This window comes from Artibeus jamaicensis, unplaced genomic scaffold, assembly GCF_021234435.1.
Source record: "Artibeus jamaicensis isolate MK-2021 breed Jamaican fruit bat unplaced genomic scaffold, CSHL_Jam_final contig_519, whole genome shotgun sequence".
Lineage (NCBI taxonomy): Eukaryota > Metazoa > Chordata > Mammalia > Chiroptera > Phyllostomidae > Artibeus > Artibeus jamaicensis.
The window spans coordinates 51,170,846-51,183,136 of NW_026521871.1; the positions used below are offsets into that span (position 1 = coordinate 51,170,846).

Sequence of the window (12,291 nt, forward strand, 5' to 3'; positions counted from 1 at the left end):
TCAGTCCACGCATGGGAAATAAGAGTCGGACAGGAGCGTGCTGCCTTTAATAGCTCAGTTACTGCTGTTTCTGCTGATAGAGTGTCTTAACATATTGCAAAGTAGAACCAGGAACGAGGCAGAGTTTTTAGGCATCGAAACGCGGCCTTGTGTAAACCTTTCACCCTTCAAAACAGTTCACACCCCAGCCCACCACCCTACTCCATGGGTCCCTGGGCTGTGCTGGGTGTGGATGTGACTGTCACCTGTCACTGTGAGGAACACCACCCACCCGAGATGCTCAGGAGGGCACCAGTGGCTCTGGAGCAAGGTCAGGCGTGTGGAGTGGAGTGTGGGGCCTGGGCAGGGTGGGGGTGGGGAAGTGCTGGGAGCAGGGGCCTGGCCGCCCTCTTCACTGGCCCTCAGCTGGGACCGTGTAGAAGGAGGAGGCCCGGTGCCTGCCACAGGGGAGCTGCTTCATGTGGCCGAGCCTCGGGTCCGGGCTGGAGCCTCAACGCTGTGCCGGGCCCCCTTGGCCTGTGCTCAGGTGGCCGTCCCCTTCCTGCCTCCATCCTGCATGTCCTCCTTCAGGTCCTCGGTCACAAGCTTCATTTGCTGTTGAGAGAACACAGGACACCGGTGAGCCAGGCAAGCCCAAGTGGTGGCACCTCAGGGGTGGACGGGCTCCTGCCCTCTGTGGGGCCCGGGCACTGTGCTCCTTTAGCTCTGTCAAAGCCAAGCCCCGCCCCCTGCAGAGGCCGTGCCCTCTGACACTGCCCCACGCTCCCTGTACGTCCAGAGCCTCTGCTTCTGAACCCAATGTGAGGGGGCCCAGTGCACATGGGAGCCCAGCTGGGGAGGATTTTAAAGACACTGAACTGAAAGCAGCTGACACCTCCTGCTCCCAGGCCTGAGGACCAGGGAGGATGGCGCAGGGCCTCTGCAGCCCTGACCTGGGCCATGTCCTGGCTCTGCCTCTGAACGCGCAATGCGGCCTCCCTGAGCCTTGGTTTCCCACCGGCAGGGTGGGAGCGCGTTCTGCAGGGCGGCTGTGAGGGTTACGCACCTGAGGCCCCTGGTCCACAGCAGATGCTCCGAAACAGCAATTCTACTGGCCCTTTGGCCCTACAGCCACAGGGCCCAGCACTCCCATCCAGTACCACCGGGGACATCCTGTGAAGTCTCCCAAGGGCAAGGCCAGGATGGGGGCTCAGCCTGCCAGGCTCAGAGGAGGGGTCTGAGGGAAGGGGCCCACACCCCCAGGACTGAGTCGCGGTGGGGAAGGAGGTCCTATGGTTCCCAGGGCCCCGCAGGTCTCCGCCTCCTCCGTCCTGTGGCTGCTGGAAACACCAGCACAGCTCTGCTCTGTGTGCTGAATAAATGAGTAACTACTTTGGAATTTGGCTTAAAACACACAGAGATTTCTGATAATAACTATTTACTTACAGGAAAAACAAAACTCTGAGACAAACACTGCTGGCGCCCTGGGTACCCGCTGTCCCTCCTGGGAGCCCCATGGGCCACGTGCAGCCAGAGGTGTCACCAGGCTCCCTCTGGCTCTCAGAGCAGAAGCCCCGGCCTCCTTCACCCTGATTTCCCTCTCGGGGGCACCCCAATGCCCTGGGGCAGCGCTCAACTTTTCCGAGCCTGGTCTGTCTTCCACAGAGGGGCACAGAGAGGGTCCCTGGAGTGGGGCAGGGTCATGGTGACGTTTGCAGGTGGGGGCAGCATTCCCGCAGGCCCAGAGCAGAGGGTGGCAGTGGTCCTGAGACACGCCTGCCCGAAGGGGGCGCTGCTCACCACGTGCGAGGCCTTCCGCCCAACAGGGCGATGGAGATGGTTTGATTTAGTTCACACACTGGGGGGAGGCAGGGCCACCAGGGTCTCCCCGGAAGTCCCTGTTTGCATCCGCCACCTTCTCTGTTACTGAGCTTCCTGTGCTCACACCAGCCCGAGCAGCCTGCTACAGTGACTTATCCCCGCCCAGGAAAAACGGAACATTTCAGTGGGGAGTCTCTTGTAGACTCTTCTACCTGGTGTCATTCGATACTTCTGAGACCTTCAAAAAATGCCTTTTTATGAGCAAGAGAAGATATGAATCTACTTCTGGATTTGATGAGTAACCATGAGAAATTAAAGGGCTAAGTAAGTTGAACCGAACTAGATCTATATGAGGATAAAACATCCCCTAGCTTGTCACAGAACCTTCCAGCCACATATCCCAGCATTCCACATGGGGAGGACAATCTAAATGGGCTTGATCCAACGGGTTATGATTCAAAAGAGACTTTGAGGCTCTTTGTGAGGTGCAAAATGCCCCTCCATTTATGTAGGCAGCCACAGCTGGGAGCCCCTGCATCAGGCGAGGCTGCAGGCAGGCTCAGGAGGGGCCTCCTGCCGCACAGCTGGCAGAGCTGGGGGTCTGTCCAATGGGCTCCTCCTCCTGACCACCCAGTCCTAAGTGACTTCAGTGTAACTTTTTGGAGATGCCCCTTCCCTCAGGCCCAAGGTCAGTGGTGGTGGTGCGGGGTGGTGGTTAACCCAGGCCAGGGGAAGGGCCTCGAAACCCTCGCAGCTGGGCTCCATCGCACCTGCACTGCCAGGCCCGCTCCAGAGAGGCGGGGCCCACCCAGGAGTCACGGGGTTGTCTGTGCTGAACTGCAGGTCTTGTGGCAGAGCCCCTGGATGGCCAGGGACCCCAGAGCCCTCTCATGTCCCAGGCCAGGTGCCACCAGCAGTGTGCACGCCGAACCTGCCTCCTCCTCTGCCCCAGAGCAGGCGGATCAGGGTCAATCAGCCCCAAGGTCCAGTGGGCTGGCCCCCCCTCCACAGCTGGGTCCCTCAGGGCTGGATCTGTGATCCCCAAGGGGAATGTCACAGGAATGCATGTGCTCCTGGTGGCCTTCACCAAGCTGGGTATGACAGGGGGTGGGGTGGCGCTGGGGCCTGTCTCCTGTACTACCTGGTGGGCACTCGGAGCGGACAGCAGGACCAGACCTGAAAACCCGTGGCTGAAGCTGGAAGAAAACCCCAGTGGTTTAGAGGAAATGAGCTGCATCAGCCCACGCGCCAAGACCGGGCGTTAGATTGATTTCTGAGGTCAGCGAGTGACCTGTGAACCTTTCCCGTGACAACGTGCAGGCAGGTGGCCCCTGCCACTCCCTCCTGAAAGTTGCTGTCCGACTGTCCGAAGCCATCGGCTGTGAGGCATCTTCCACCGGGTAAACCAGCTCTGACTGCTGCTCCTGGGCTGGGCCTGGGCCCTCTCAGTTTGCCTACCAGAACCTCATACTAGAACCACCCACCCCCTCCGCCCTCCTGGGGGAGGAGCCGGGAGGCGGAGCCCCAGCCCCAGCCCATGCCCACATCTGCCTCTGAGGCTTGGAACCGGAGAGCTTGGCAGAACCCACTCACTCCAGAAGCATAGAGCTGACCTGGAGAAGCACTGATGAGTCCTGTGCCCTTGTCACCTGCAGACTCAGTAACCTCTCATTCCCTGGTCTGTAGCAGAGCCCAGGACTCGGATTTTTACTGAGGCCAGGCTGGGGTGTCTCTGATTTGCTCTCCGCCACCTCTCACAAATAGGCAAGCTGGCTCCCAGGCGAGCTGTGGCCCGGGCACCAGGCAGCTCCTCTTTACCTGCCCTGCCTGGGGGTTGATCCCCTTACAACGAATCTGGCTTCTTTGGGATTCTTACATGAAAACCTCGTTAAATCCAGAAGCAGGATAATGGTGCTCACTTCTTTCCTGCAAAGAGCATCCGATGGAGAATGACAGCTTCCCCAACCTGTGACTCATTAAAACACTCATGTTCCAAATGACTCTAAAAAGCACAGACTGATTTTTTGCATCCTGATTACTAATCGTTATAACAGGCACATAATAATCACGAAGTGTGTTGGCCAAACAGCAGCCTAACCTAAGAAGGAATGTGCAGCCTGTCCCGTTTCCAGACAAGTGCCGGAGTGTTTTCCGAGCCCTGCAGTGCTGTCCTGCGCCCGGGGACAGCCCCTGGACCTCCCTCCCCGGGCTCCGGGCAGAGTGGACACTCCCTGGCTGGGCCACAGTCCACATCGGGATCCCCCTGTTCACAGCAGGCAGGAAATCACAACTGATTGATTACATTATTGCCATCAGCTCTTCCCCCACAAAGCAACAACAACCCACAGAAGGTCCCATCTGAGGACAGAAAGAGTCTGGGCGTTCGTCTCCCACTGCTTACAGGGGAATCCCTGCGGGAGCCAGGGCCCAGCTGACTCTTCCAGTGGCTGGGAGGGAGCCTGGCTGCTGGCCCCAGGGGCCCGGCCTTCCCGGGGCAGCAGCTCAGGCAGGGACTAGCTCCTCCAGCCAGTTCAGTTTCAGCACCAGCACCTGGGGCCTGGGGTCCCCTGCCCTCTCCCCCACTCCGAGCCGCAGGTGCACAGGCCTGCTGAGAGAGCAGGGCAACTTGCCTCCCTGCTTCCCCAGGCCCCCTCCATTCTGATCTGATGAGGGTGAGTGTGGCCTGGGCTTTGCAAGCTCCTCCAGGTGCCTGAAAGGAAGCCGCTTCTCCAGCTGTGCTCGGTGTGGGGGGCGGGGTGGGCAGGAAGGAAGCCTGCGGAGCTTCCCTCTCACACAGCTGTGCCCACGCAGCCTGGCAAGGGCCTCTCCACCCAAGTCACTGACAGTCACACTACGGGTGTGAGGTCGTGCTGTGTGGGCCAAAAAGTCCAAGTGGTTTTTCCGTAAAACAAAAGGCACATTTTTCATGTTCACCAATAACTTTACTGATGTGGATATTTTCACTGTGTCAGACTAGTCAGATATTTTGACTATCTCCTGCTGACTGTTCTCAACGTCTCGATTTGATCGCTGTCAACTTCAGCCGGTCGGCCCGACTGTGGAGCATCGTCCAGCGAGAAATCTCCAGCAGGAAACTTGTCAAACCACTTCTGACACGTTCGATCAGTCACAGCCCCTTCTCCACATTCTGCACAAATCTTTTTTTGCATTTCAGTTGTGTTTTTATCTTCCTTGAAATTTTAATAAGGCATAATATGCCAAAAATGTTGCTTCTTTTCTTCCACTTTCAATATTAAAATGGCTACACCAATTCTTATATGTTTTTTAATGCACGCTGATATGACAGCCATCACAATAAAATCTAACGAAATCGTTTCAAATTAAATTAAAGACAGCTAAGCGCTACTAGAGCCATCTTATAAAAAAAAAACAAAACAAAATGACCTTTTTGGCCGACCCCATGGCTAGAATGGGAGCAGCACTGAACGAGGGCCTGGCGATTCGGGGGAAAGGGGAGGGAAGCACAGGCCTTCTGAAGCACCACATCCGACAAAGACAATGTTACCGTCAGACCTGCAGGCAAGTGGGCCTCCAACAGCAGGGCTCTGAACACATCCTGATGGAAGGACCAGGAACCCCAGGTCTCCCCGGCCCGGCGGCACAGCAGGCTTCCGAAAGCCCAGAGCAGCGGGTGCAGGGCAGGAAGGCGCACGCAGAGCCCCTCGGGCTGACAAGGGAGGAGTTACACCCAGTCCTCTCCCTCTGGAGGGCTTGGCTGATTCATTTTAACATTTGACAAAATGCAGATACTTGTCCACAAGCAAACATGCCAGTGCTCTGACCCCCCACCCCCACCCCCCACTGCAACCCAGACCTCCCCGGACCTGCGGCCCCTCCTCAGTCTGCTACTGGGTCCCATCGACAGCACCCACCAAGCACACCCCACACCTCCCACCCCACCTCAGGGCTGTCCCCCCACTCCACTGAACCAGCTCCCAGACTCTCCCACACTCGTCCAAAAGCAGCGTATGCCATGCTTTAAAACGGGACCAGAACATGCCATGACACAGGAGAACCTGGGTGTCCTTGGTTTTTTAGGTGAGGCCAGTGTCACCGAATTCGGCTGTGTTAATTTAAAAAAAGTTGTTTGGAAATTCAGAAAGAGAACAAAAGCCAGGACCAGGGTGCTGCAGTTCCCTCTGCACCACGCAGCTGGGACCGCTTGCCTGGCAGGGGCAGAGACATGCACACGGCTCCCAAAATCACCGCTGGAAAAGGAGCTGGTCCCGACGCTGTTCATTCCAACTCTGCCTGGTTCTAGCCGCTGCTTCTAAGTCTAAAAATGCAGCTCTCTTTTGCGCTCTGAGAGCAGCCGTGGCTTCCTTCTCTGCTCCCATCACACACTTTCCAGAGCAGAAAGTTCTAGAAATGGCGCTTTGCCCACGTGATCGGTGCTCTCCGCAGTCCGACCTCCGGAAAGGAGATGGCGGTGGCACTTGGTTGAGCTGTCGGCCGCACAATCCCACTGAAGCCACATGGCTGCAGACCAAGGTTCCCAGCCCGAAGCCATGAGTTTCAGAGCGTAGGTTCTCTACCCTCGAGCTTCCTTATCTAGAAACAGGAGCTGATCCATTGAATAGGTGTTGAATAAACACGCCTTTGTGAAGCCAAAAGCAGAAGAGCCAAGCTGTTTGCTGACAGGGTGGCCAGAGTCATAAAATATAGATGAAGTCTGCCCGTGACCCCCAATGACCTGCAAGCCATTTAGTTAAGAGGAGATGGGAGAGATGTTTTAGGAGCACAAGGCCGGGGCTTACGAAGTGATTCTGGGTCACCAAGCCACACCCAGAGTCCACCCAGATGATTTAAGTGGCCCTAGGAGAGGGAAGCAAACCAGGAGGCTGTGCTGGGCAAGTCCAATAAACAAGCCCGCACCAAACAATCACGCACGGTACCAGGTTGTGGGTATGTGTGTATTTTTGCCCTTTGAACCAAGCATTCCAGAGAAGTTCACGGCAGAGCACGCGGAGAGAGGCTCTTACTTAGGTCGGCTGAACGGAAAGGGCTTGGGAACCACCGGCAGGGAAGGAGCCCCTCTTGTTCCAGGAAGGAACGGCATCGGTGTGGAGACGTCCTCGGCCAAGCCGGCCAAGCCGGCCGCCCCCACCACCCGAGGCACGTGCAGCGCGGCAGCCACACGGCCGCGGCGTGAGGAAGGGAAGCTGACCACAGGAGGAAAACGCACCGGACGGAAATGGAACAGGACCCAGCAGAGGCTGAGTCAGAGCCGAGAGGCCTCCACACACCGAGGGCCCCTCCTGCCAAGTAGAGCCCTCGTCGGTGCCAATGCCCACCACCGAAAGGACAGTGTGGAGAAGGGGCCTCCGCCAGCAACCCGCCCTTCTTGCCCTCTGGGGGATGGTTTCCCCCTCAGGGAAGTCGAGGCCGCGCTGACCCCACCGTGGGTACTGAACGCTGGGCTGACCGTGTTACCTGCTATGAGGAACGAGCAGCAGGCCCTGGGTGACTGCCGGGGATGCCTTGGCCTCGGGCCACCAAGTTGGCACGTCTGGGCTGGACCCTGACCCCACTTGGGAGGCTCCCCTGCCTCTCTCCCCAGTGCCCTTCGGCCCCGCGGTGCCGGCATGCTGAGCGGGGGGCTCAGAGGAGGCCGCAGTGCCACCCAAGAGGCTGTGCTGGGACAGGAGCTGGGGCCCCGCCGCAGGCCTGTGCCATCGGAACCTCGTCTGAACACCATCCCAGGGCGCTTCCGAGTCGGAAAGAGGCTGTGTGCTCGGGGTGCCCAGAACACCGCCGAGCATTCTCTGATTAACCCATTAGGCCAATGAACCATCGCAGACACCTGCTGTCCAGGCCAGTGCTCTGCTGACACCAGGGGTCCTCCCCGTCCCTGGAAGTACAGCCTGGGTCCAGCAGCTGGAGGTGCTGGGCTGAGGGGCTGGTAAGTGCTAAGCAGGAGCTCGGTGGGGACATGAGGAGACAGGGGTGGTTCTCCTTGGGACCAGGACACTGAGGGCCAGGGCGCTGGGGGCTGTGGGGATTGGGGTCAGGGGTCTGGAGGTCAGGAAAGGCTGAGGAAGCAAGCACTTGACCAAGTTAATGGAGGAAGTTGTCTGCAGAGCAGCCACCGAAAGGGACTTTCTGAGCAGTGGCAGTGTGACACCTGGGAGTGAAGGTGGTGGGAGGACCCACAGAGGCCGGGTGGGAGGGTGCCTGGGGCTGCACCCCAGAGGCTGGGGTCTCGGCCCTCTGCTCCGACGTGGTTCTCCCTCTGGTTACACAGGCTTCCTCGGCAGTCCCTGCACCTCTGACCTCGCAGCCAGGGAGGTGGGCCTGCTTCTCCCACATGCGCTTCGTTTGGTCAGGGTTTTTTGCCTCTACTTCTCTGTGACTGACTTTTAAAAAACAGGTAAACGTGAAACCTCCCGTCTATTCTGATTAAATGCTCGCCTCTCCTTTGCCCTCGTCACTGACGCCTTCACCAGCGCACCTGCCACCTCCCATCTCCTCTTTCGTCTTCAGTGTCGCCCTTTGGGGGTGCATCTCTCTGACTCCCAGAGCTCCTTGCAAACACCCATCTGTCAGAACGCAACGCAGTCCCTTCTACTGCTACTTAATGCCTCCCCCCTGCCCCCCACACCAGGTCTGCACTTCCTCCTGCCTGGGAAAATCCCCCTTTCACTCCAGAAGCCACAGACTCCAGGTGCTTCCTTAGTCTCCCCAGCGGTCGGGCCTGAGTTGGCCCGTAAATCCCAGCCAGAGGGGCTTGGGGCTGAGTCTGCTGGGGGACTTCTGGGCAAGGTTTCTCTCCCTGGTACAGAGACTCTGAAGGGAAGCCACCCTTCCCCTGGCCTTTGGACACGTGTGACAAAGTGCAGCAACCCACCGTCTGCCCACGACCAAAGCCAAGGTGCTGAGTGTGGCTGGATGGGAAGACAGGGAGAGCCCACCCGGTTCCTGACCGATGTCGCTGGCCTGTTCCCCAGACCTGGGCAGGCCCACTGAGGGGTTCACTGTCACGCTGCGCTTCGAGCAGACTTTAATAACTTCCATCCTCTGTATGGGAGCCACCCAGAAACACCCCGGGCCGGGAAAGTTCCTAAATCTCATCGCTCGTATGTTCTCCTGTAAGTGACTGGGCACCTTCTCAACTAAACGTGTCAGAGCCGTTGTTTATAGTTCTTCGTCTGAATGTTTTGTCTAGGCATCATTTCTTCTCCCGTATATTACAATTTGAAGTTCTCTGGGTTACAGTGGCCCATTTTTGACAAGTTCATTCTTCATGTGCACAGCGGTACTTTCTATGGGTTGTTACGCTCCAATATTTTAAGCCTCACTCAGAATCCCCAAGCTCGATCTTCGACATGCCGTGCAGCTATGTCTTGTACTGCCCTTTTTTTTGGTTACAAAGCCTGGACCTCCGGCATGAAACAATACCCGGTCTCCCTCTCGGCCCCACGCAGCGGCTGACCCCTGGCACCCCTCTCCTTCCCCTTCCCGAGTCAAGCCCTCACGCACCCCTCCTGCATTTCCAGCTCTTTCCCTCTTGCCTGCCCTTTCCAGTGTAAGGCAGTCGAACCTGCTGTCTGCACCCCACTCGCCCCTAATTATTCTGCTCTCTACACCAGCCCAGGGACTGAGCTGGTAGAGAAAGAACGCTCCGGGGTGGGAGAGGCGTGAACATGCACAGAGTATGATAACTGGTTTTTCCTATCACACTTCATTTTCACGAGAACCGGGGAAGTTCAGAGTGACTGGGAGGGCTGATAAGTGTTGGCAGATTTGCTCTCACGTCTTAGAAAGAGGTGCAAACGCACACACATCCTTCCTGCTCGGCGGCGTGGGCTGTGAGCCCGGGTCCCCCGTCATTCCCACCACTGCCGGCCCAGGCACCACGGCGCCTTGCGGGCAGGAGCAGGCTTCCCCTGACCTGGTCTTTCCCTCTTGTCCAGCCCCCTGAAAGGCCCAGATCTGCCCTCGGGGGGAAACCGCCCTGTGGCACACACAGCACCAGAAGCTCTGCATTTTTCCTTTTCCCTGGTGTCGGATTCTTCCACTCTCACCTCTTGACTCTAAGCCTTTTCAGGACATTTGTTTTCCTGGCTTCCTTCCTGAATTCTTTCCATCCTGCACAGGAATGTTTAATCCCCTCTAAAACGTCAGGGCCTGGACCTTCTCTCCTAGCGAGAGAACCAGCTAGAATGAGTAGAGAACCACGACAAAGAGTGTGCATGGGCTTCCGCACCGACAGCATCGTTGTCCGCGCTGGCGAAGAGGCGTGACCAGCACACCGGAGAGCCGTGGCCTCCACCACTGCACAGGTGCAGGTGCTGACCTGGGCCACGGTTGGGTCCCGTGCCCGCAGCTGCTAGGCTTGGGTCTTAGGATACAAACGCAGGCTGCCTGGCTCTCAGCCACTGTCCCCAGGGCCTCCCTCAGTGCCCTACTTGTTGACAGTCAAAGGAGCCGTGCTTCTCTGCGGCTTCCCCCAAAACTAGTGCTTCGATCTCAGGAAACTATGGTCTTGCCACCCTTTTCACTCCTACCCAGTGGAGAAGGAAGGGGCGTGTGCCGGGCGTGGCACTCGCTCGACTGCAGGCTTTCCAGCCCAGGGGCGGCGACTGGGGGTGCGGCGAGACACCCTCACTCCCCGCCCCCCAGGACAGTCTTCCAGCAGATTCATTCTCCTGCTTTTCTTTCACTTTCTTGCCACACACATGACAGATTTTGAAAAGCAGGTTTTTACTTTTGATGAGGTGACGTGTATCGATTTGCTCTTCTACGGATCATGTTTTAAGAGCTGTATCTAAGGAACCTTGGCCTAAAGTGCAAATCACAAAGGCTTTATGCCGTGTTTTCTCTCCCCCAGCAGATTCACAGTTTGGGGTTTTACATTTAGGTCCGGGGACCACTCTGGTGTGAGGTCTGGGCCCACATTTATTGTCTCGCTCACGATGCCCAACCATTCCCGCTCCACCCACCGGAAAGACCACCCTCCCTACTGCACCGTCTTTGTGCGTTTGTCAAAAACTCCGCAGTGCACCCTGGTGCCTGCCTGTCTCTCATACTATTGTTGTTTTGCGATAGCTGATGCTCCTGGCTGGCTTCCCCACAATTTTAAAAGAAGGACCAGGTGGTCCCTGGTGGTCTACTCACACCTGGGAAAGGACGGGGTGACAGGCACGGGCAGCGTCCATGGGTTCCTTCTGTCCTCGTCCCACGTGCCCCCACCTCGCCCTCCCTCGAATGGGAGGCGGGGCTGCGTGTGGGCTCCGTGTTAGTGGAGGGCAGACACTGTACTGACGAGCCTGCTTCCCTTTAGCGGGTGTGTGCAGGCTGCAGGAGGATCTGCAGCCCCGTGCGGAGCCGCCGTGAGAACCCCAGGGGTGCAGGGTCCTTTCTTTGTGTCCCCTCCCTGGGAAGTCCAGAGGAACTCAGAGACCCCTCACGGCCCCACGGCTCTTCCACAAGCCCCTTCGAAGGGCAGCCAGGCGCCGGCCTGGGTTTCTTCTCCCATCCGGGGACACTCTCGCCTCCCAGCTGTGTCCGAAGGGGTCACGGCTTCTGTGCCCTGGTTCTCTGCCAACCTGTGCTACTGTTTCCATTTTGCAGAAATCCCTCAACCTTTCTGAGTTAGGGGATGGTACGCTTTCTTGTTTTCCAACGTTCTTAATGGATTTATGCTTTTCTTTTCTTTTCCCTTTAAAAAAGAAGTGTTTTGCAGGAGGCAGGAGAAAACGGAGTATGTTTGCACTGGGAAGTCCTGCTAGATGGCCTTAGTTAGGGACGTGTGGACTCACTCTCCCGTGGAACGCCTGCCCACTGAGGTCCCCCAGAGACAGAAGGCAGCACCGGACGCCGGGCCAGCTGGCGGTGCCGCATGGGGCGAACGGGCTGGCCGGGAGGCGGGGCGGCTGTGCCATCTGTGAGACCGGACGTGTTTGGAGAGCAGCTCGGCCCCCTGCTCTGTGTGTGGAGTGGGGGCACGGCCCGATGGAGCAGGGGCGCTGCCGGCCACGGGTTTCTTTTCCTTCACCATCTTTCACCATCTCTATCTGTTCTCTAGAACAGAAGGGCGTGTGTGATGCATTTCTAACGCCTAGTCCGGGCTCAGTAGTACTGGGTTTTGTCCTAAAATATGTGTAAACATGATCCCACACACTTTTGTATTTTGGGGTTTTTTTTTTTTGGCCTGGTGGGTTTTTTGTTTTTTAGATTTGGTAGTATGCCCCCACCCCCACCCGAGGAAGACAGGCTGGCCACAGCGTTCACGAGGGCACTGCCAGGGACCAGCATCACTGTACAGGCATTTCCCAGCGTCTGAGACCATTCACAGTCCACGGGGGAACAGGGGTCCGTTTCAAAAGAAGGAAAAAAGAAGAAAACTCTAACATTTCGGGTTCTCACCCAGGCTAAAGTTCTGCCATTAAATCACTCTGTGTAAAGCTACATCAAATTTTTTTCAAAAAGAAAGGAAACGGCAAATACAAAAATACGCCACAAAAATAG

General features: G+C 57.3%; 1 protein-coding gene across 3 annotated transcripts in view; it reads right to left on the reverse strand.

Annotated features, from left to right (window-relative positions):
• Positions 1-32: 32 nt before the first annotated feature.
• ANO10 (anoctamin 10) overlaps positions 33-12,291 on the reverse strand; it is a 115,613-nt gene continuing 103,354 nt past the window's right edge. For all 3 annotated transcript variants that reach the window (XM_037148228.2, XM_053669331.1, XM_037148229.2), the window contains exon 13: positions 33-594. In XM_037148228.2, the coding sequence (XP_037004123.2) occupies positions 523-594 (72 nt within the window). In that variant the 3' untranslated portion in view covers positions 33-522. The remainder of the gene's footprint in view (positions 595-12,291) is intronic.